This window comes from Mercenaria mercenaria, chromosome 8, assembly GCF_021730395.1.
Source record: "Mercenaria mercenaria strain notata chromosome 8, MADL_Memer_1, whole genome shotgun sequence".
Lineage (NCBI taxonomy): Eukaryota > Metazoa > Mollusca > Bivalvia > Venerida > Veneridae > Mercenaria > Mercenaria mercenaria.
The window spans coordinates 8,212,187-8,238,518 of NC_069368.1; the positions used below are offsets into that span (position 1 = coordinate 8,212,187).

Sequence of the window (26,332 nt, forward strand, 5' to 3'; positions counted from 1 at the left end):
GAACATATACTACACCCTGTGTAAGACGTCATAGAGAACATACACTACACTCTGTGTAAGACGTCATAGAGAACATACACTACACTCTGTGTAAGATGTCATAAAGAACATACACTACACTCTGTGTAAGATGTCATAGAGAACATACACTGCACCCTGTGTAAATTGTCATAGAGAACATATACTACACTCTGTGTAAGACGTCATAGAGAACATACACTACACTCTGTGTAAGACGTCATAGAGAACATACTCTACACTCTGTGTAAACTGTCACAGAGAACATACACTACACTCTGTGTAAATTGTCACAGTCAAACATACATTACACCCTAAGTAAATTGTCACAGAGAACATACACTACATTCTGTGTAAATTGTCACAGAGAACATACACCACACCCTGTGTAAGACGTCATAGAGAACATACACCACACCTTGTGTAAGACGTCAAAGAGAACATACACTACACCCTGTGTAAGACATCATAGAGAACATACACTACACCCTGTGTAAGACATCATAGAGAACATACACTACACCCTGTGTAAACTGTCACAGAGAACATACACTATGCCCTGAGTATTTAAAGACATCATAAAGAACATACACCACACCCTGTGTAAATTGTCACACAGAACATACACTACACTTAAAGAACATACACCACACGTCACCCTGTGTAAATTGTCACAGAGAACATACACCACACTCTTTGAAAATTGTCACAGAGAACATTATTACACTGCACCCTACATAAAACGTCATAGAGAACATACACTGCACCCTACATAAAACGTCATTGAGAACATACACTGCACCCTGTCTGCACACATTTTAAACTCAAGTGTGCAGAATGTATCAAGTAGACCTTAACTGATTCAGTTTGGTGTTCCTCCTACTATACAAGGTAGACTACATGCAAGTTATGTATAGGCTAGTGTTGGATAATCAAATATCTTTGTAGTAACATGTTCCCATTATCTTTGTTATTATTAAGGTATGTCACCTGGTAGTATACAATACCATTTAAATATCTACTGAAGTGTTCCTTTTATCTACACATTGTGATCAGATATACTCATGACTTAAGTACAATATTTCCTGGGAGTGAAAGATTGGTGTATTCTTGCTCCATGTGGTACAACTATATCAAAAATCTAATAATTCAAATTTCAGTTATTGATCAAATCAAAATATAACATCTACAGTTAAACCTGTATACATGTTAACCTCTATGTTTTAAACAGCCACCTGTCCAGATAGAGACACTATTTCATTACCAAAAAAAAGGCTTATTGATAACAAATATTACCTGTATTCATGAAACTTTTCCTGAAAAAAAAAACACTAATATTTTACTATAACTTTGGTTACTGCATGATGCAGGTTCATCTGTGTGTAAATATATAAGATATAAAATTCTAAACTTTTGGACATTTATACCAAGTTTTATAACATTACATTTTATATCAACCAAAACTACGTACTCAGGTTGATAACAGAACTGTTCCTGCTTCTGACAAAGTTTAAAGGCTCATAATGACTTTGTTTAAAATGTGGCTGCCACATTTTCTGTTATAAACATAAAACATTAATTTTTGTTAAATTCTATTTCTGATTAGTTTCTTTAACATTTTTAAAGGTTTGAATATTGCTGAATATACTAAAATGTTTTATTGAATCTATTGTTTTTATTACCTCCCTTTATGGCTCTACCTATAACAGTTCATGTGCAATATTAAAAGTAGACTGCCACTGTCGATAATGTCTTTGTTTAAAATGTGGTTGGCACATTTTTTGTTATAAACATGAAATATGTTAAATTCTTATTAAATAAATTTCCTCTATATTTGCATCAGCATTTATTTCCTCTATATTTGTCAAAGGTTTCAATATTGATTAACAATTAGTAGCAAATTTCAGCAAATCAATTGTGTTTGATTACCTCCCTTTATGACTTTACTGTATTATGTTCACGTGTTTTATGTTGAAAGTAGTCCTTTTTATTTTTTGACCACAGTTATGAACACTTTAATGCATTAATTGTTTCATTATTTTTACTTATTACTTACTTCTTTTGTTTTACAGTTTATACAAGGACAGCAGTTAATTAATGTTTTAATTCATATAATATATAAACCGCAAGATGCACATTGTGTAAAATCTTGTAGATCTATAATAATTATTTATTATGTCAGCCAATAATATAAATAATGCACTAGTTTGCATTTACAAAAGAATGAAGTTTGAAATCACTACATATATTCAGAAAATTATTATCATTAATTCTTAATTTACAAAATGTTACTGTTTCCGTCATAGTCACAACAATGCTACTGTAATGTAATGTTTCAACACTTATACTGTACAATAATCTGTTATATATATAAAGTATCAAACATAGATTTAAATTGTTGCAATTCAGGTAAATTAACATTGTAGCTTGCTAGACCTTCTTTAATATTATGCAATCAATTTACAATAAAATTTTCACTGTCAAGTTTGACATTATGAAAATACCTTTCATGAATAACAATTACATAATTTGTTTGAAAGCACTCACCTGTGTAAATTTTTACTGAAGGTAGATCTAATTATTAGTAATGTTGTTCTCAACTCCTCAAAAGTTTAAATACACTGAAAATATTTCATTAAATTATAGAAGGTCCTACTGAAATGTTTTACACATGACGGTAGAACACTTTAAATGGGAACAATATGACCATGTAGGCAAGATAACATTATTAAAGCAAGACTCCATTTTGCTATGTCACATGATACACAATCACATGATATAAACAATGTCACATGCTAGAAATCTATATTTAGATTTTTACAAGCAGCTATATTTAGCTTTCATTACCATATTAGTATAAATCTGGGGTAATACACATTTACAGTAATTCTAAATGATTCTTAATCATATATTTGACCCTGGTCAAGCATGTAATTTTCAAACCCTTAATTTCCTGAGTTTAGTCGATGGATAAGTACCTTTTCTGAGCTGAACTTCAACTAAATGACAATTCATTCAACAACATGATATCCTGTATCCTGTTTAAAGACCCACTACAACCTAGTGACCTACTTTTTCCTCCCACATGAACTCGGTGCAAATCAATCTGATTTTAAATACTGGTATAAATACAGCTATTTTACAAGATGACAGTTGGACAATTTAGGCCCTCCTTGAATAAATGCATTTTCACAACTTCATCTGCAAACTTAATTATTCAGTCATTCTCTTCTCAGTATAGTTTTATTAACATAGAATATATATAATAACTATTTTACACGTGTGGTCTAAACTTACCTTAATACATCAAGTACTGTGCATACAACTACATTAATTTAATAATATATTTGTAGACATTATATACACATTGTCTTGGTCTTATAGATCACTGTCAATTTGTAACTAGATACTTGTTAGTTCTCATTTTCTTCATGCATGTATAATTACCATCAAGGAAATACAAAAGAATACAGTTATTTTGTGGTATGCCTTTAATGTAAAGTCAGTTTTTGTGTGCCATGGACTGACTCTGACTCAAATGACCTATAGGAAATGTCTTGTGTCTGGTAACTGAACACCTAGTCTCTGCTCTTGGTGTCCAGAGGTCAGTTAAATTAGACTTCTGTTCCATGTAACTTAATATTGATAACCAAAGTAAGAAAATCATTATTTACTGAAATAAAAATTCAGATGATATTTGAGACAGTTAAATGCCCTAAATAAAGCAGCATCAAAACTAATCTTTTTTGGTCAGTTGACTTGCTGTGGCATGTGCGCGCTCGTTTGTACTGCTAGGCGCTTTGCCGTAACTGGTCTGGTATACTATGGTGGTGATTTAGTTCATATAAAGTCTCTAAATCATTTCAAATTTGAATTCATTTTAATTACTGATTAAAACAATTATAATTTTATAAACACGCTTAAGTTTTAGTGCCATTTTTTCAACAGTATTTCAGTTATGTAACGGCGGGTAGTTAAAACCTAACCTGTAGGCATTGGAAATAAATATACAAACTTCAAGAAGGCAAAGTATGCAGTCTGATAAAATATTTAAGATATCATTTTCTGGAAAAGAGTTATTTGAGCTGAACAAAAAAAAGATCCTGGGTAAAATATCTGGAAAAATGAAGACAACTCCGCTAAAACTTTACTGTAGGCTTAGGTGGATATGTACATAGTATCACATGCAAACCATGCACTTTTTACCTCTAGGCACAAAAAAATCATGCATAATTACTGTAAAGGTCAGCACTTTGAAAAGAAAAATATCTAAAGATCAAATCATTTTATGCCCTGGGGGAAAGTGTGACATTTTTGTGGTGAAATTTGTGTATAAACAGACATTTTTTTTTTAAATGTTAAAACCCACAAAATTTCACAAGGTAAAATATGTTGAGAAAGCTATTGCTGGAAAGAGAATGATCTCTGCTACCCATATATATGTGTCAAAGTATGGGGAAAATATCTAGAAATATGAGAAAATCAAATAAAACAATTTCAGGACTGTTAGATGCATGACTGTGTTATTGTGACAGTTGAATATTGTTATATTATTTTATATTTTAATAATTGGAATATGAATTGAAATTGATAATTATATAGTAACATGATTGTGTAATAAGAGGTCATCAAAGAAAGCTGAGCAGACCTTAGTTAATCAGAAATTATCAGAACTAATTGATAAGGGCTCTAGACTGGACCTACTAGGGAGTTTTTGGTAGATGAAAGAATATAGCATGTATGTGTTAGCTTGTCTGCCAACTGGAAAGAAGGAAAAGAGCGGGGAAAATCCCTGAGTGAGTGCTTAGTGGGTGAGATGACTGATAGGCCATTATGGATGCTGATTGGATGAGAAGAGATATGATGTCAGTAAAGAGGTGTGGCATGTTTGGAATTAGGGGAGAGAGGGCCTAGGAATGAGAGATCAGTTAGTTAGGTTTTGAGAGAGTTTAAAGTTAGGTTTTGAAAGACAGAAGTTAAGTTTTGATAGATTGAGAGTTACTTAGGAATATATTGTATTAATGAAGTGGTTAAATGAACAAGAAATAGAAAGATTGATAATAATATGAGTATTTTGAAATATAATTTATGAACATTAGTAAAGATCAAAATAAATAGAAATTGGAGTTTATACGAACTTGTGTATTATTTATTAATATTAATTCCCCGAAACAAAAGATAATTTAAAATAACAAAGTTTACATTATCCAATTTGTGTAAACATTTCACACTGGGCGATTGAACTACGGAGCGAAAATTAGAGATCGAGTGTAAGACGAGGCAAATATTTGATCCGTGTGGAATATTTCATTTGTTTAGAATCTTCAGTATTCAAAATGGTGATATACAAGACCATTTCCTGGGTTGGTCAATCTCAGCTGTGCATGGTATTAATATCAACCGATGATACATTATTCGTAGTTGTCTTAAGACAACCCCCAACTTTTGTCCGAATTACATAATACATGTACATAGTTGTACATTTTTACACCAAAAAGGTCTATTATAAAGTTTAATGTATTTCCTCCTGGTTGTATAGGATCAGATGCCTGGAGAAGATAAAATGGGCCGGTAGCTAAAAATTACTGAACCGGAACATGTTGATATGTAAAACTAGGCTTGGCACTGATAAGTCCTGTAAGGTTTTGTGGAAATCTACCCAATGATATAAGAGAAGTGACCAAAACATCATAAACTTGGATGAATCAAGGGCCATAACTCTGCTGAAAATCATTTAACAGGAAACTCTTCCAGAAGACTGTTAGTATTTTAGTTGGAGGATACTGCCAGATACGATGTTCCAATTCCAGAAGCTTCCCTGGTTCTTTTGCATGCCAGGTGTAAAGCACCCATACACAGGACTCTTATCCCAGTGTAAGTAATTTTAGTTGAAGCGGGGACTCAAACTCGTGACCCCATGTTTCATAGTCAGACAGTGTTACCACTGGATCAATGTATCCACTCTCCACTGTGTAGTTTGCCCTTGTGGTGCTCCTGAGGTAGGTTCAATGGAAGGAAAAGTATTTTTAAACTAGAGTTGTGTCCATAAGACATGGATGCATCCACATACTGCACAATTTCATATCATGGTTCTTCACTTATGCAACTTTGAATCCATTCCTTTAAAGAGTATGAGGAGTTGAGCACACAAAATTTCTTCACTGTACCCTTTATAGTGAAATTACCAAAGGGCCATAACACTGATTCACATTAACATTGATTACACTCTAATGTCACCCTTGCTAAATCATTGTGTATCTAACATGAACACAATATTCAAACGAATATTACCAGACAGTGTTATTTATAAACAAAAAAACTATTTTTTTCTCCTGAGAAATTAAAACTATTTATTACCAGCTTGAAATAATTAAACAATGCACTCTTGTTTAATGTTGCAAGTATAATTACCATCAAGGAAAAACAAAATATATAGTTATTTTACAGCGCGTCTTTAAAGTCAGTTTATGTGTGCCATGGATTGACCTTGACTCAAATGACTCATCGAAAATGTCTTGTAATATAAGAGATGAAGCTAAACCATCATAAAGTCCATAACTCTGCACAAAATCATTAAACCAGAAAATGCAGGAAATATGCACAAGGCTTAACCTTGTGACAGGCAGACAGACAGTACTAAACCAATATCTTCCCTACTACATGTAGAAACATAATGCAACATAAAAAAGTTAACGTATTGCACAAAACATACCACATCAAATTGGGAAAGAACGCCATTTGGTTTTGATTGGCCATAATCCTGCCAGACTGTATTGTTTGTTTGTTTGTAATCTTAGGTTGGGTGCGCACCATAAACTGGTTTAAGCTTCCTAGTGGTGTTTTTGCCACTGACCGTTTCAAGGCGGTGCCCCACTGTGTTCCTTTGTTTGTCTGTTTTGTCCTCGTGTGTTGGCTTTGTTTATGTGTGTATGTGTGCGTGCGTGTGCGTGTGTTTAAGGTGTGCATGTCTGCATGCTGTGGGTTTTGTTTTGGGGAGGCTGCGTTTTTGGAACGTGGCATACCCTGTTTGATATGTTTTGGTTTTTTTTGTTTATAATTTTAATTACAGCTTCCACCAGAAACCCGTATTGGCAACTCTTCCAGAAGACTGTTAGTATTTTAGTTGAAGGATACTGCCAGATAGATGATCCAATTCCAGAAGCTTCCCTGGTTCTTTTGCATGCCAGGTGTAAAGCACCCATACACAGGACTCTAATCCCAGTGTAAGTAATTTTAGTTGGAGCGGGGACTCAAACTCGTGACCCCATGTTTCATAGTCAGACAGTGTGTCCACCCTCTCCACTGTGTAGGTTGCCCTTGTGGTGCTCCTGAAGGATGTTCAATAGAAAGAAAAGTATTTTTAAACTAGAGTTGTGTCCATAAGACATGGATGCATCCACATACTGCACAATTTCGTATCACGGTTCTTCACTTATGCAACTTTGAATCCATTCCTTCAAAGAGTATGAGGAGTTGTGCCCACAAAATTTCTTCACTATACTCTTTATTCTGAAAATACCAAAGGGCCATGGGCCATAACACTCTTCAAAATGGTCACAGCCCATCCTTTATAGGTCATATTCAGGAAAGGTTGTGCATCTGAGCAACTCTGAATCCATTCCTTCAAAAAGTGTATGAGGAGTTGAACACACCAAATTTCTTCACTATGGCCTATTTTGTGAAATTAAGAAAGGGCCGTAATTCTAGAAAAAATAGTCACTTGAAACTTTCAAGCATATCCTTTCAATAGTGTTTGAGGAGTTGGACACACAAGACTTTTCTGTATATTCTATATAGCAAAACTATCAAAGGGCCATAACTGTGGTAAAAATAGTCAGCAAAAGTTCCTTCTTTTATGGTCAACTGCACATCAAGTTTGTTCTTCTGTGAAAGTTTGAAGCAAATTGGACTAACAGTGTGGGAGGAGTTGGACACACAAGTTTTTGTGACGAATGTACACACAGACTGACGGACTTACCGACAGCAACGGTATATGCTCATCACATAAATATCGGGCAATAAAAATAATCAAAATTGCTGTATTTTGATCATGCATTAATTTAGTTAAACAATACACACTCATGTGTTGCAGGCAAGTATTGTCATGCTAGTGAGAATATCCGAGAACATAATCTTAGGGGCTTGTTTGCTACCCAAATTACTTTCTCCGAGATTCCTTTATGCATACCAGCCAGTAACACACTTGTATGTAGTTTTTCAATCCATAACTATTCTATAAGCAACAAAATACAACTGTAAAGGCATTTAACTTTTACACAGTTTGAAAATATTAATTAACAAGAGCTGTCCGTAAGACAGCGCGCTCCACTATTCGGCGATTTGACAGTAAAATTAATATGTGTCTCAATAAGAGACCTCTACTTTTAAAAGGAAGATACACCAAGGGGCATAATTCTGTCAAGAACACAAATAAGAGTTATTGGGATTGTTACCACACATGCAGATAATGATGGTTAAGATATATTTTGAGTTTCAAGTCATTATCTTATATAGTACCAAAGTTATGTCCAGAAAACGAAGTTGGTCAAAAACTTTAAGTATGAAAGGGGCATAATTTGGTCAAAAATACAAATCAGAGTTATGGTTACCACACATGCAGAAGATGATGATAAAGATACATTTTAAGTTTCAAGTCTTATCTTATATTGTACTTAAGTTATATCCAGAAAGCAAAGATTGCCAAAAAACATTAAGTATGATAGGGGCATAATTCTATCAAAAATACAATAACAGTTATGGGGATTGTATCCACACATGCAGATGATGATTATAAAGAAATATTTTAATTTCAAGTCATTATCTTTTAAAGTACCAAAGATATGTCTATAAACAAAGCTTTCAAAAAATTTTAACATGAAAATAATTCCAAGTATAACACCTTTGTGACCTTGACCTTTGGTATAATGGGCCCAGCCCCCGCATATATAAACTTTGTTTGTATGATGGACAATGTTTATGTGAACTTACAGTAAGATAAAAGCAATAGTAACAAAGATATGACAGAAAAGCAAAGGTTGCTGAAAAAACTTTAACCTTAAAAATAACCCAAGTATAACACCTTGGTGACCTTGACCTTGGGTATATGGACCCAGCCCCTGCATATACTTTGTTTGTATGATGAACAATGTTTATGTGAACTTACAGTAAGATATAAGCAATAGTAACAAAGATATGATAGAAAAGCAAAGGTTGCTGAAAAAACTTTAACCTTAAAAATAGCCTAAGTATAACACCTTGGTGACCTTGACCTTGGGTATAATGGGCCCAGCCCCTGCATATACTTTGTTTGTATGCTGGACAATGTTTATGTGAAGTTACAGTAAGATATAAGCAATAGTAACAAAGATATGGCAGAAAAACAAAGGTTGCCGAAAACCTTTAACCCTAAAAATAACCTAAGTATAACACCTTGGTGACCTTGACCTTGGGCATAATGGGCCCAGCCCCTGCACATACTTTGTTTGTATGCTGGACAATGTTTATGTGAAGTTACAGTAAGATATATGCAATAGTAACAAAGATATGACAGAAAAACAAAGGTTGCCGAAAAACTTTAAGCAAGAAAGGTCACGCTGATGCCGGGGCGAGTAGAATAGCCCCCCTATTCTCCGAATAGTGGAGGTAAAAACTTGAATACATGAACCTACTAGCCTATTATACCAACAATTATTGTCAGTAGCTGCTAGTAGCCAAAACAAAAACTTTTCTTACTTTATTATAGGTTACTATGTAGTAAACAATAAATATATACATGGCCGTGCGGCGCCTTCGACTGATAATCATTATCGCAATTTAAAACTTAAGGAACTAAATCCCTACATAATGGCCCTTGAAGAGAACTGCCACGGGGCTAGCTGGGCTGAAGTCTTCAGGCTGTTATCACCTTGCAAGAGCCATTAGCACTCAATGTATACATATTTTATTACATACTCGTTTCTATTCCCCGTTAAGTTACACTGGTATTGGAAATGTCAATATTTTTCCATACACTGGCGCCTGAATTTCATATCGGGTGTGTGACGTAATTCAGTGTGTGCTGTTGCACTATTTTTCTATTTAGTTCAGTATTGTCAATCCTTTTCAGGCTATTGAACATATTTATGATATTTACATAGTATTTATACATGTAGATGCGTATGTAATAAAAAGGTTATTATCTTTGCATCGGGAAATATGCACGAGTTCTTCAGCGGAAGAATATTGCGCTCCTAAAGTAATATTTCCGCTAAAGAACTCATGCATCTTTCCCGATATAAAGCTAATAACCTACAAATACATATCTCAATAAAGTGTTGATTAGGTCATTTTCAATTGTTCACATAATAAAGGTAAGTAACTACTGACTGAACAAGAGCTGTCCGTAAGACAGCCAAGCTCGACTATTCGAAATATTGTCACAGAAGCAGGAAATTATTACCCAAAATGTTAAATATCAAAAGAGTTTTAAGTTCGAAAGGGGACATAATTTGACCAAAAATACATATCAGAGTTATGGGACTTGGTGCTATCAACTAGTTTTATAACCCTGAAGAAATATATTAAGTTTCAATTCAATATCTGCATTAGTTTTAGGGATAGTAACTTGCATGTAAAACTTTAACCAGAATTTTCTAAGTCCAAAAGGGGGCATAATTTGCTCAAAATACATGTTAAGAGTTATGGAACTTGACCCAGTGAGGTTGGTAATTGACCTAGAAAAAGAATAAATAAGTTTCAAAGCTATATGCCTTTTGGTAATAGCTGTATGTACTTGCACGCAAAACTTTAACCAGGATTTTCTAAGGCCAAAAGGGGGCATAATTTGCCCAAAATACATATCAGAGTTATAGGACTTGGTGCTATCAACTAGTTTTATAACCCTGAAGACACATGTGAAGTTTCAATTTAATATCTGTAGTAGTTTTGGAGATAGTTACTTGCATGTAAAACTTTAACCAGGATTTTCTAAGTCCAAAAGGGGGCATAATTTGGCCAAAATACATGTCAGAGTTATGGGACTTGACCCAGTGAGGTAGGTAATTGATCTAGAAAAAGAAAAAAATAATAGTTTTAAATCTATATGCCTTTTAGTAATAGCTGTATGTACTTGCACGCAAAACTTTAACCAGAATTTTCTAAGTCCAAAAGGGGGCATAATTTGGCCAAAATGAAGGTCAGAGTTATGGGACTTGGTGCCATCAACTAGTTTTATAACCCCGAAGACACATGTGAAGTTTCAATTCGATATCTGCATTAGTTTTGGAGATAGTAACTTGCATGTAAAACTTTAACCAGAATTTTCTAAGTCCAAAAGGGGGCATAATTTGCTCAAATACATGTTGAGTTAGGAACATGACCAGTGAGGTTGGTAATTGACCTAGAAAAGAATAAATAAGTTTTAAAGCTATATGCCTTTAAATGATAGCTGTATGTACTTGCATGCAAAAACTTAACCAAGGTGTGACGCCGACGCCGACGCCAGGGTGAGTAGAATAGCTAGACTATTCTTTGAATAGTCGAGCTAAAAATACTGCTTATACACAGCATAGTTATCCTCCTTACAGGTAGTTAAAAAACTGAAACAGGAAAGTAACAACATGAGGATATTAAAAATAAGGAGATTATTTAATATAACAAAACCCATGAAACTACAAACACAGATCATTACTACCCAGTTTCAACATCTTAAAGGAATTTGAAGCGATTATAAATCAAGTTACCAAACCAAGGTATCTGCTTCTATAGAATTCAAACTTTTATTTTAAATGCTTGTCATTTTCATTGTACCGTCAGATAACACATTTTTAATATGATGCCATTTAATAAACTATGTGGGAATTTTACAACAAAATGAAAACAGCAAATTTATAATCATAAGCCTAGCTATGAGTGTATAAGTAATTTTTGTAATCGTATCATATTTCACACAATATCAAAATGCCTTCTAAGCTGACACTTTTTTCACCTGAAGGTTCAACAACTATGTTTGGCACCAATGGAAATAAATCAAGAACTGTAGAAACTATCTGACAGATTATCAAGCAAAATACTATTAAACTGACAGGAATCAGTCTATAAAGTAATTACATGTATGTAGGTTACTGTCAGTTATTTTCAGAATGTTTCAAGCACCAGATTATACAGAAACTGTGTCAGTGAGACTGTCAGAGGTTCTGGCTGATATAGGAGTGGATGAGAGAATTGTGTTGAAGAGAAGAAGAACATGTTTGCTGAATGAATTAATGAATAACAGTGTATTTCAACTACAGGATAGGAAGTATACAACATACTATTTAGGCAGTCAGTCAGAAGGAACAACTACACTGGGCCTTGAATCAGACACTGACTGTCTTATTTGTAAAAATAACTTTAACATAGTACAAGACTGGAGTGGCTGGCAACCTGGTGTACACAATCTACTAATGATTCAGGATGATACTGTATCACCTGGTTACTGTTTGCTACAGCGTCTGAGAGATGATGCTCCTCTTCCACACAATGATGTACCTAATGAACACTTTACTGGAAGAATACTTGTAAGTAATACAATAATGTCAGAATCATTGAGAGCAAATTATCTTAGGTCAGGAGGTGTACACAATGGTCCAGCATTTACACAACTTGGACAACCTGGGATTGCTGAGGTAGACTATGTTCCTGCTTTCCCCTGTAAAACATGGCCTCTACAAGCTAGACAATGGTTAAACCAGCAAGGTGTAGGTCAGTGGCCTTCAGATGACATAAAGAGATACTGTAGCAACACTGGGTGTTTTGTTGTTGGAGTTGGAAGCAAGCAAAGTGAAAATGAGGAGATTGAATGGAGAATATCAACATCTTTAGCAGAAAGGTGTTTAATGTTTAATCTCAATATCACACAGATCAGATGTTATGTGTTGATGAAAATGTTATTAAAAACTTACATCAAGTCACACTATGAAGGTACCATTTCAAGTTTCATGTGCAAAACAGTTCTGTTTAAACTAATTGCAAATACACAGTCTAGTTTCTGGAGAGAAAATAACTTACTTGTTTGTCTATCATTTTGTTTATTTGTCCTGTACACCAGTACTCTGATTGAAAACTGTCCACATTTCATCATACCTGGGAACAATTTGATGGCAGGACATATTGCTTATGAATCTAAACCTCACATTCTTGAAATATTGCAAAATATTATAAACAGTGAAGGAACAGCATTGTTAGGGATTGAGTGTGATGATCTTGGTGAAAGCTGAAGTTTAATAATTTGTCCTTATTCAAAACAAATAGCATTGTTTCTGGACACTTATTGACAGAAACCAAACTGATGATAAATGGTAACACAAATTGTTGCCTACATAATATTAGCAACAGCAGTTATGAAGTAGCTATACAAATATTACTGAAGTATATTTTCAAACTTGTTACTATTTTTAATCAATCTCAAGGATTGGACAGAACAGCTTGCAGCGTTCTAGCACCATGGTTCTGTACAACACTGGGATCTATCCTGACTTCCCTCAACATTCAACAGTACAATGGTATATCAGCAGAAGCTCTGAGCTGGATTACACTGGGTCTGAACACGGATGTTTCATCAAGTAAACTGAAGCTAGCATCAATATTTTACTGTAGAGGGGATTTTTACAGAACAGTAATTGTGCTCACAGATATTGAAGGAAGGTATGATCAAACCATTGTTGAGCCTGTTTGTGGCTGTCGTGAGTATGTCCGTCAACATAATAGGGGAGGATTCTGTGAAATATCAGACAATCACAATGAAGAAGTTCTACAGTATGCTACAGCATCCTGTGTCAGTTTTCTGCTGTGTGAAATTAACTGCATTCCAAATGAACTACAGTATGAATTATTCAGATCTACAGAAGAGGACCTTGCTTTAAGAGAACCAATTAACGACTGGATGGACTTTGCAGTTGTCGATTCTCTCTCTTACCTGTACTTTCTACAATACAAGACCTACAGCTATCTTGGAAGACAAGATGACAAGGAAAGAGCACTTTCCAACCTTATCATGACCATTGAACAGGAACCAAACCTTGGTCACAGGGAAACAGCCCTAAATATACTTGGACAGTGTATGGAACGAGAGGACCGACCAACAGATGCTCTACTTTGTTATCTTCTATCCCTAAATCTAAGGGGAAGAAGCAATTCTGCCAAGTTCCATATATGTAGACTTCTATCTACTGTGGTAAATCACCAGGCAGGAACAATATTTTGAAAGGTAGTGTCACCTTAGTGCAAACACCAGATAACAAATGTTGTTTTCACAAACTGACTTTTTTCTCACTAATGTGACATGCGTAATTAAATAAGTCCAGGTTTAAAATATAAAAGTAAAACCTAAAAAGAAACTGACAAAGTAAAGATTAAATTGCACTTGAACAACAGATTTTGATTCTAACACTTTATAGATCTAGTTTGTGTGTGGTGGTGGTGGGAGGCTCTACTGTGTCAGGATCAAATTGTTCCACACTGGGTCAATGTAAAGAGAGTAAAATACACTGATGATCAATTGTAATGACTTGTTGAGAAAGACAGTAGATCTGGCCACTTGGCTGAATATGCAAGTCAGCCGACCTAGAGTTGCTTCCCATCAAACTAAATATGTCGGTGGACAGAGTCAAGGAGTACTGGTGTTTGAATTTATTTCTTCCTTTTATGGATCATTTACTTACCCAGTTAGAAGACAGACTGTGTCATGCCAGTACAAGGATGAAGGCCCAGTATATCTGCTATCACACAATAACTGCGATATGGGCAGAAATCAAGGAAGAGTATGGGCCTTAAATTATTGATACTAGACTAGATCTCTGGAAATTCAAAATTGGGCAGGGTTTTGTACTTGAAAAGCCTATTGAGGTTGTTGATGCCAGCTACCAGTTGCTACCAAATATACATATTGGTTTGAAAATCCTGCTGACAATGCCGGTATCGACAGCCTCGGCAGAGAGTTCATTTAGCAGCTTTAGTCGGAGCAATGCCTTACAGGCCTGACTTTGTTTCATATTTGTCGAAGTCAAAACATCAATATTGACCGTGTTGTCAGTGATTTCAATGCAACAGGTAATAGGCTCATTGCCCTTGTATTTCAGCAAGCTATGGCTGGCAATGATACAGATTGAACTTAGAACTCGTTTTAAATACTAGTAATTAAAATATACCATACACATGAATTGGTATATTCTAAATAAAGAAGTGATTACGATACAAACATCTTTATTTTTCGCCAAAATAAAAAAGAAATGATTAAAAAAAAAATTGATCACAAAATTCATTTTGTTTCGGAGGAGCTAGGCCTTGTGAGATTTATAGGTATGTAGAGACAGATTTGTAAAATTTTCTTTGAAATTTTGAAAGATTTAAAAAAAAAAAAGGAAATAATACAAGAGGGTCATGATGACCCTGGATCGCTCACCCAAGTAGTATGAGCTACATGTTTCAAATGTCAAACTGATAATTTTTTTGGAAGATTTTCCGATGTACAATCAAGTAACCCCTGGAGCAGGGCCAATTTTACCCCAGGGGTCATGATTTGAACAAGTTTGTAGAAGTCTACTAGGCAACGTTACATATAAAATATTTAAGATCTAGGCTTTCTGGATTATTTTTAGCAAATTTATGAAGATTTCCCTATGTACAATTAAGTAACCCCTGGGGCTGGGTCAATTTGATCCTGGGGGGTCAAGATTTGAACAAATTTTGTAGAGGTCCTTTAGGCAATGCTACATGTCAAATATCTAAGCTCTAGGCCTTCTGGTTTATTTTAGAACATTTTGAAGATTTTTCTATGTACAATCAAGTAACCCAAAGGGGCAGGGTCAATTTGACCCCGGGGGTCATGATTTGAACAAATTTTGTAGAAGTCTGCTAGGCAATGCTACATATCAAATAGCTAAGATCTAGGACTTCTGGTTTATTTTAAGAAAATTTTTGAAGATTTTCCTATATAAAATCAAGTGAACCCTGGGGTGGGGGTCAATTTTGACCCTGGGGGTCATGATTTGAACAAATTTTGTAGAGGTCCACTAGGCAATGCTACATGTCAAATATCTAAGCTCTATGCCTTCTGGTTTATTTTTTAATTTATTTTGAAGATTTTCCGATAGAAATCTATGTAAAATCAAGTGACCACTGGGGCGGGGTCAATTTTGACCCTGTGGTCATGATTTGAACAGTTTAGTAGCGATCCACTAGGCAATGCTATATGTCAAATAACTTAGCTCTAGAGCTTCTGGTTTCTGAGAAGAAGATTTTTTTAGATTTTCCTATGTAAAATCAAGTGACCGCTGGGGCAGGGTCAATTTTGACCCCTGGGTCATGATTTTAAAAAATTTGGTAGAGGTCCACTAGGCAATGATTCACACCAAATATCTAAGCTCTAGGGTTTCTGGTTTTTGAGAAGAAGATTTTTAAAGTTTTTCCTTTCGGTTGCCATGGCAACCACAGTTCTGCATGGAATTCAATTCTTTGAAAAAGTTTTGTAGAGCTTCACCCAAGAAACATACCTGTAAAGTTTGGATGAAATTGGCCTAGCGGTTTATGAGGAGATGTTGTTTAAAGTAAAAGTTTACGGACGGACAACGGACGCCGGACGGTGAACGAGCAGAATAGCTCACCCTGAGCCTTTGGCTCTGGTGAGCTAAAAAGTGAGGAACAACACGTCAAACACCGAGTCAAGTTTAACTAATTTTAATCTGCCAGTTTCGGTTATTTACCATAACCTTCATCAGGATTTAAGAAAAAGTACTGTTGAAAGATTTGAAAATTGTGTTGTTTATTTACACAGAATGGCTCAGAATTGCGTTAATTTGATCACAAAATTCAAAAATTTCTCAGGGGAGTCCCCCGGAACCCCCACGAGCGGGAGGGGGACATCCCCTCCCACACTTTACATGCCTCGTTGTGCATAAGTATTTCAAAGCTCTGGCTACGCCTATGAAATTAGCATGGTCACTTTTAATTATTTTTTGATGACTTTGTAAAAACTGAAAAACAGGATGTAAATTCATTGTATCTGAGCAATTTTATATTAATTGTATTTGTGCTGTCTTTTTATGGTATTTTCTTTATTTAAATAATATCACTTAGTAAGAATTGTTTAACAATATTCTGCAAATAATTAATGAAATAGAACTTGATGTTATGTGTGTCTTTCTAAAGTCACAATATGTATGTCATCACTTATATTTATGCACATCTGTTTTTATCACTAAGATTAAAGATTGTTGCAAAATGCATATCATTTCATTTATCATATTTCATCTCGATGAGAGACATTTTTTACATTTTAAAAACGCTTTTGTTGGGTTTAACATGCGCTAGAACAATTATAGTTCATCTGGCGACCTTTTCCAGCTTTCATGATGGAGGACCCCATGTACCCCTCCTTGCATTATTTCATCAAGGGAGGGCACCTAGGTAGAATCATCAACCTTCCGTAAGCCAGCTGAATGACTTCCTAACATGAAGAAGTGAGTGAGGCTCATACAAACATCTGTGACAGGCAAGTGATTCAAAGTCAGTGACGTTAACCACCTGGCCACGGAGGCGCCCAATTTAAAAACTTTCTCCTTTCTCAGAAAGAGAATATTACATATACACAAAACAAACAAACAAATAAACAAACAAACAAATATTATCTATTTCTGTGCCACATCAGAAAATATTTGCTCACAACTTTCAAAATACTAGAACTGTCAGCTTTTATCAGACTGAAAAATACTCCCATGCTGTCCTTCTCTACAGACCAAGGATCTGTTTTACAAATTTTAAGTTGGAAATGGCCATCACTCCACCACAAATTGGTGAAGTGGAGCCAAAATCAAACTTGGCCTTTATATAATAATCACATAACTGCATACCAAAACTGAATTCCTAATTTTTTACCCCACATGACTCAAATTCTAACATGACCTAGAGGTCATCAAGATATACATTCTGGCCAAATCTTTTAAACTTAAACTGTGGACTCTTAGAATTGTAAACAAGATTTTCCTTTCATCTGGCCTACTGAGCTAGTTTTTGACCCAACATGACCTAGTTTTGAACATGGCTTATAGATCACCAAGACAAACATTCTGACAAAGAGTTTCATAAATATTGGGTCACAACTTTGGCTTCTAAAGTGTTAACAATGCAAATATTAACACATGACGCCCGACAATAGCTCACACTGAGCACTTCTCAGTGATATATATTCCATATTCACAGAAAAACAAACAAATATCCTCTATTTCTCTGCTATATCACAAAAACATTTGCCAAAAATGTTCAAATTACTGGAGCTGTCAACCTTTTGGCAGATTAAATAACATCCAAATAAAACTGCTCTCCTGTATGAAACAAAGACATGTTTTACAAATTTCAAGTTGAAAAGGGCCATAACTCCACCATAAATTTGTAGATTGTAACAAAAATCAGGTCTGACATGTACTTTACAATCATATGCCTGTGTACCGAAAATGAATCACATCCATTCATCCTTTCCTAATACTGGTGGAGTGTAACTACAATTGAACTTGGCATGATCATGTCCTAGTATACTAATTAAGATGTATAAATACTGGAAACCCAACCTGAGCAAAGTTCAGGTGAGCTACGTAACTCTCTTAATGTAGAAGATGTTTACAGACATTCTTTTTTATACGGAAACACCATGGCCTAGATGTTAAGACATTAACCTCCAAAAATGGAAGTTTAAAATCACACTGAGGGATGTCAGCTTGTAAAAGAATGGTCAACAATTACCTACCTGTCTATGCCTGGAATTAGTGGATAGATTAAGGATATTATGGTGTATAGGACAAAGGACTGTCCTACGTTAAAATGGCTGAACTTTTCAAAGTGGATGACCATTAAATAAAACAGACTTTTACAGAGACATCAAATAACAAGAGCACCGCTTTGCGGGAGCTGACACTCATCTGATTTTTTTTTATAATAGAAATATTGTCCTACCCATGATTCTTGCAAAAAGCAGGATAGAGTTATGTTTCTTGATGTACAGCGTCTGCTTACGATGGTGAAAAACTGTTGCAAGTTTTAAAGCAATAGCTTTGATAGTTTAAGAGAAAAGCTGACTTAAACATAATACTCAACCAAGAAAACTGATTTTCTAAGTCCAAAAGGGGCAATAATTATTGCAAAATGCAGGATGGAGTTAGGTTTCTTGCTGTTCATGGTCAGCTTATGATGGTGAACAAGTGTTGCAAGTTTCAAAGTAATAGCTTTGATAGTTTAAGAGAAAAAGATGACCTAAACATAAAACTTAACCGAGAAATCTGATATTTTCTAAGTCCAAAAGGGGCCATAAATCTTGCAAAAAGCAGATCTTTTTTTTTCAAAAAATCAGATGAGCTTAAAACAGACAAACAACTTTCTGATGTACCATTCTCCCAAAGAGAACATCACTCAAACGGGAAACAATATATTATAATAAGAAACTTATAATAAAACAAAAACATGTTTCAACCTTTTCACAGCCCGCTTACTCCCTCTTTCTCCACAACATCTTGTGTTTCCCTCAGTCCAGCAGTGTCACTCAGTAACACAGGATAGCCTCCAATATTTACATGAGTTTCTATCACATCTCTAGTGGTACCTGCAACATCACTTACTATGGCAGCAGGTCTCTTACCTATAAACAATTAGAAAACAAGCTGGTAGTCTAGTCTCCTGCCTATAAAGTCAAATTTGATAAACTATATTTCTGTACAAAATTCAACAAACTCCCTACAATACCGGTAAGTACATAATTGCCATCCCCATCACCAAGAAGAGGATGTTCACTCTACTTAATGTTACACACATAGCATATCAATTTTAAATATAGAATCAATACTTCTGATCTATTTCATATTCCTTTGTTAGGCAACCTGTGGTTTCCACTTTTTCAATCCATTTAACCAAAAATTTATAAGGGCTGTTCCAGGAAAAAAGGCCTGGTGGGTGGGGGGGGGGGGGGGGGGGTTTGGGGGAGGGGGATATCAAACATAATTTCTTGACTTGTATGACAAAGTAATTGCATTGATGTGTTGTTGAATTCAACCTACTTATTTCATCATTAGGTACATTTTGCCATTATTTATATTGTCAGAGGTTCTTGCTGATATAGGAGTGGATGAAAGAATTGTGCTGAAAAGAAGAACATGGATGCTGAATGAATCTATAGTAAATACACTCCTAAAATTAAATGATCAGAAGAATACATTATACAATTTAGGCAGTCAGTCGGAGGGAACAACTACACTAGGACTTAGTTCTGACTTTGACCAAGTTATCTGTTTAAATATATATAATGTGATACAGGACTGGAGGGATTGGCAGCCTGGTGTACAAAATCTATTGATGATTCAGGATGACACTGTATCCCCTGGTTACTGTTTGCTACAGTGCCTGAGACAAGATGTTCCTCTTCCATACAATGATGTACCTAATGATGTACCTAATGAATACTTTTTCAGAGACAGGACAGGTAGAATACTACTAAGGAATAAAACAATGTCTGAAGCAGCTCAATTTACTGCAACAACAATAGCAGCAACTAATGATACAGGAGGAGCAAGACATGGTCCAGCATATACACAACAAAGAAAAAGGGTTCAAGACATTGACATTGTTGGTGCTTTACCCTGTAAAACATGGTCTTTACAAGCTAAACAATGGTTAGACTGGCAAAGTGTAGGTCAGTGGCCTTCAAATGATATAAAGAGATATTGTAGCAACACTGGATGTTTTGTTGTTGGAGTTGGAAGCAAAGGCAGTGAAAACCATGAGCTTGAATGGAGAATATCAACATCTTTAGCAGAAAGGTGTTTAATGTTTAATCTCAACATCACACAGATTCGGTGTTATGTCTTAATGAAGATGATATTAAAAACTTACATCAAGCCACACTGTGAAGACTCCATTTCAAGTTTCATGTGTAAAACAGTTTTGTTCCAATTAACTGAAATTACACATTGTAATTTCTGGAGAGAAACAAACTTACTTGTTTGTCTATCAGTGTGTCTATGTGTCCTGTACAATAGTGTTTTGAATGAAAACTGTCCACATTTCATCATACCAGGAAATAATTTGATGGTAGGACAAATTGTTCAAGAATCTAAACCTCACATTCTTGAAATATTACAGTATATTATAAACAGTGAAGGAACAACATTACTAGGGATCAAGTGCGATGCTCTTGGTGCAAGGCTTCAGTTGAAGTTGAATCATTTATGCTTATACAACTTATGCCCATTTAAAACAATTGACATATCAGTAGTTTCTGGGAACTTATTAAGAGCAACTGCAACTATGTTGAAACAAGAAATAGATTATCGTCTAGCTTTTATTCGCAACACCAGGTATGAAGTGGCTATTCAAACATTGATGAAGTATATTTTCAAACTTATTATTTCTAATCAATCCCAAGGACTGGACAAAACAGCTTGCAGCCTTCTTGCACCATGGTTTTGTTCAACACTGGGATCTATCCTGGTATCTCTCAACATACAACAGCATAATGGTATATCAGCAGAAGCTTTCAACTGGATCTCACTGGGTCTGAACACAGATGTTGCATCAAATAAACTGAAGCTAGCATCCTCGTTTTATTGTATAGAGGATTATCACAGAACAGAAATTGTGCTCACAGATATTGAAGGCAACTATGACCTTAACATTGTTGAGCCTACTTGTGACTGCTTCTACTACTTCCGTCAAGCTCACAGAGGAGGGTTCAATGCAGTATGTGACAATCATACTGAACTAGCTCTTCAGTATGCTACAGCATTCTGTGTCAGATTTCTGCCATTCGAAGTTAACTGCATTCCTACTGAACTGCAGTATGAAATATTCAGATCTACACAAGAGGACCTTGCTTTTGGAGGTAGGACAGACTACTGGATGGACTGGGCAGTTGTAGATGCCCTCCCTTACTTGTACTTTCTACAATACAAGACTTACAGCTATCTTAGGAGACAAGATGATAAGCAAAGAGCACTTTCCAGCCTCATCAGGACTATTGACCAAGAACCAAACCTTGGACACAGGGAAACAGCCTTAAATCTGCTTGGACAGTGTATTGAACAAGAGAACTGCCCAACAGATGCTTTATGTTGTTATTTAGTATCTCTAGATCTAAGGGGAAGAAACAATGCTGCCAGGATCCATATATGTAGGTTTCTTTCTGCTATGGTAAATGACCAGGTTCAGAACCAATCACTCCTGTGACATTTCATTGAAAAGTGTACATCCTGCAATACAATACCTCCGGCTGTCTTCGAGGACAAAGTAACAAGCAAACAGCACTTTCCAACCTTATCAGGACCACTGAACAGGAACCAAACTTTGCACACAGGAAAACAGGCCTAATAGATATCTACTTGGACAAATATAGCAAGAGGACCATGATGGTCCTGAATCGCTCACCTGTCCCAACATGACCCAGTTTTGAACTGAGTATGACATTGTTTTATTCTATTATTTGACATAGTGGCCTAGCTTTTGAGCTCATGTGACCCAGTTTTAAACTTGACCTAGATATCATCAAGATAAAAATTCTGACCAATTTTCATGAAGATTCATTGAAAAATATGGCCTCTAGAGAGGTGACAAGGTTTTTCTATTATTTGACCTAATGACCTAGTTTTTGAAGGCATGTGACCCAGTTTTGAACCTGACCTAGATATCATCAAGGTGAACATTCTAATCAATTTTCATGAAGATCTCATAAAAAATATGGCCTCTAGAGAGGTCACAAGGTTTTTCTATTTTTAGACCTACTGACCTAGTTTTTGATTGCAGTTCACCCAGTTTCAAACCTGACCCAGATATCATCAAGATAAACATTCAGACCAACTTTCATACAGATCCCATGAAAAATATGGCCTCTAGAGAGGTCACAAGGTTTTCTTATTATTTGACATACTGACCTAGTTTTTGATGGCACCTAACCCAGTTTCAAACTTGACCTAGATATCATCAAGATGAACATTCTGACCAATTTTCATGAAGATCCGTTCAAAAGTATGGCCTCTAGAGAGGTGACAAGGTTTTTCTATTTTTAGACCTACTGACCTAGTTTTTATTGCAGTTGACCCAGTTTCAAACCTGACTTAGATATCATCAAGATGAACTTTCAGACCAACTTTCATACAGATCCCATGAAAAATATGGCCTCTAGAGAGGTCACAAGGTTTTTTTATCATTTGACCTACTGACCTAGTTTTTGTTGGCATGTGACCTAGTTTTTGACGGCATGTAACCTAGTTTCAAACTTGACCTAGATATCATCAAGGTGAATATTCCAACTTTCATGAAGATCCATTGAAAAGTATGGCCTCTAGAGAGGTTACAAGGTTTTTCTATTTTTAGACCTACTGACCTAGTTTTGGACCGCACATGACCCAGTTTCAAACCTGACCTAGATATCATCAAGATGAACATTCAGACCAACTTTCATAAAGATCCCATGAAAAATGTGACCTCTAGTGTGGTCACAAGCAAAAGTTTATGGACAGATGCACGGACGGACGCACGCTGCACGATCACAAAAGCTCACCTTGTCACTTTGTGACATGTGAGCTAAAAACAAGAGGACCAAGCTGTGGATGTTTTATGACATTATTTATTTTGTCTAGATCTAAGGGGAAGAAACAATGTTGCCAAGATGTATGCCCCAGTATATAGGCTTCTATCTACTCTGATAAATCATTAGACAGATACAAGTTTTGAATATGATAAAGTCACCAGAGTGTAAAAACTAGATAAAGGACATTTTTTTCAGATATTGACTTTTTCTCATTAATGGGTTCAAAATATGTAAAATTTGCATTGTGATTTTTCAATGATTTCATATTAAGAATTGCAAAGCAAAATATAAATTCAACATATCTGAGTAATTTACTTCTAATTCATCAAAAAAACCCTCCATTTTGGATCTTAATGAGGGATGTTTACAAATTGCACAGACAAAGACCTGTAAAATTTGTGTAACTTCGAAAAACAATGCATCTCATACAAATGTACCATACTGGAAATTGATACCTTGCATTATATTTGTTTAGTGGCCATTTGTTGAAAGGGCACTTACACAGGTCTAAACCAGCGACCTCTTAATAACGTCAACTTTGTTTCTGACATTTTTTGTAATCAATTTGATTATTTATTCAAATCTATAAACATGAATATTCTATGAACAAATTTTCTCATTAAAACAAGAAGCTGCGTTCAATAAACGCTTGATGCCCCCGGTGGCATCCTTGTCGATACAAAGCAACCTAAGTCCAAAACAAGGTCAAGTTCAAGGTCAAACTGAGGTAAGGTGATGTCTGAGGATGAGGAATGGTCACAGGTTACATCTGCATTAGTATCAAGTCATTCTAGTAAGGGGTATTGATGCAAGACGAAACGGTCCCATTTGGTTAACCAAGAGATGGCCCATAAAAAGCAACCTAAGTCCAAATTGAGGTCAAGGTCAAGGTCAAACTGAGGTCAGGTGATGTCTGAAGATAAGGAATGGTCACAGGTTACATCTGCATTAGTATCAAGTCATTCTAGTAAGGGGTATTGATGCTAGACAAAACGGTTCCATTTGGTTAACCAAGAGATGGCCCATATAAAGCAACCAAAGTCCAAAATGAGGTCAAGGTCAAGGTCAAACTGAGGTCAGGTGATGTCTGAAGATGAGGAATGGTCACAGGTTACATCTGCATTAGTATCAAGTCATTCTAGTAAGGGGTATTGATACTAGACGAAACGGTCCCATTTGGTTAACCTCGTACGGACGGACGGACGAACGAACGGACGGAAGGACAGGACAATCACTATATGCCTCCCGCATCAGTAGATGCCAGGGGCATAAAAAACAAGTGTATCATTTGAAGAATACAAAATCCATTTTCAAAAAGATTATTTCTCTGCAAATCTAAAATAATCTATTTATAGGTGTATTATGCCTTATAAATTCATTGAAATCATTACCAATTGATAAGTGAACAAACTTCTTTCGAAACAGGTCAACTAAAATTCTTGTTTCTACAGTATTAAATGCAGAAGTTTCTTTTGGTGTTTTCACAAGATCTTGGACAATGTATGTTTTGCTCACATTTCTGGATGTTCTGATGGTATCATTTTATGTCAGACTGCCCTTGATAAACCAGTAATTGTTTATTTCAGACTAAATGACTGACTGATGTTATAAAACATATTCACAGAGTGGAGATGATTTTCTATTGCAGATGTATATAATTTCACCATGGGGAATCACATGGTCAAAATAATCTCTAAACCAAAATAAATTCATAAATAATATGAGATATTATTGAAGCAAGTTTCGCTCTAAATCTAGCCTATAACATGGCAACATAAACATAGACATCCTAAAACTACCTAGATTTCAATCACAATCATCTTCTGATTATCTGGAACACTTCAAGAAACCCAGACTTATTTTCCTTAGTGTTTGTAATTACAGGAGATATATCATCATTGTTAACTACATAATAATTTAACAATTTTCATTAGTCATATGTAAGGCTATGTTAAAATTTCATATCTTAACATTGTAGGAAATTTATTAATGTTATTCAAAATATAACTTTGGTTTATAGATTATTTTGGTCATGTAAATCCCCACACTGTAATTTTATTTGCAATTAACACCTAGCCAATTACAACCGTTATTAAATAATCTTTCATTTTTGTACTGTGTTATGTCATTCTAAATAACTAGTACAGTTGCTAGCACACAGTATTAATACTGGTTAAAACAGTACCAGTTATAAAATATTACTCCTTTGAAGTTTCAGCAAAGTAATTTTGAAGTCTGGACAAAAATTAACATACAAATATTATGCTTTAAAGCCACTCGACTACAGTTGGGGTGAAACTATCCAACATGTTTATTTCCACCAAGTTTGACATAGAATGTATATGACACTGAAAAATGATGAGCGCAAAATCAGTGTTAGATATTGGTAAAAGAGGAATATTGATTTTCTCAATCATTCCAAAAGCATTGCAATGGGTTTCTTCTTTATGTACAATATTTTTGGTTATTTATTAGGATACTGTCCACATCATAATTATGTCAACAGAATTGTGCAATTGGTGACTTTCAAAGCAGACTACCAATATTTTATGGATTTTTCAGAGAATTTTCTTTTCACCTAAAATATGTGAATGACTGACTTTAAAATCAACATGCCGTAACTCGAAGAACAAGAGCACCGCCTTGCGGGTGCTGACGCTCATCTGATTTTTTTTGTATAATAGAAATATTGTCCTACCCATGATTTTCTAAGTCTAAAAAGGGCCATCACTCTTG

At 35.2% G+C, this 26,332-nt stretch overlaps 4 protein-coding genes across 7 annotated transcripts in view; 2 read left to right on the top strand and 2 right to left on the bottom strand.

The window, feature by feature from the left end:
• The window catches only part of LOC128558938 (major facilitator superfamily domain-containing protein 12-like), a 33,865-nt gene extending 30,845 nt beyond the window's left edge, over positions 1–3,020 (bottom strand). For 3 of the 4 annotated variants that reach the window (XR_008371969.1, XM_053549328.1, XM_053549332.1), the window contains exon 1: positions 2,566–2,770. The gene's annotated coding sequence lies outside the window, so the exon portion shown is untranslated. Of the gene's footprint in view, positions 1–2,565; positions 2,771–2,996 lie in introns of those variants that run through there. The other variant, XM_053549331.1, reaches the window with a different exon arrangement.
• The window catches only part of LOC128558941 (titin homolog), a 164,643-nt gene that overhangs the window by 98,545 nt on the left and 39,766 nt on the right, over positions 1–26,332 (bottom strand). The gene's annotated exons all lie outside the window — the stretch shown is intronic.
• Positions 11,674–17,240, top strand: LOC128558940 (uncharacterized). Its single transcript, XM_053549334.1, has 2 exons — positions 11,674–11,747; positions 12,137–17,240. The coding sequence occupies exon 2, from the start codon at positions 12,138–12,140 to the stop codon at positions 13,251–13,253; it is 1,116 nt and encodes a 371-aa protein (XP_053405309.1). The 5' UTR covers positions 11,674–11,747; position 12,137; the 3' UTR covers positions 13,254–17,240.
• LOC128559145 (uncharacterized) lies at positions 20,173–22,236 on the top strand. The gene has a single exon (XM_053550326.1). It carries the CDS (start codon positions 20,173–20,175, stop codon positions 22,234–22,236), a length of 2,064 nt encoding a protein of 687 aa, XP_053406301.1.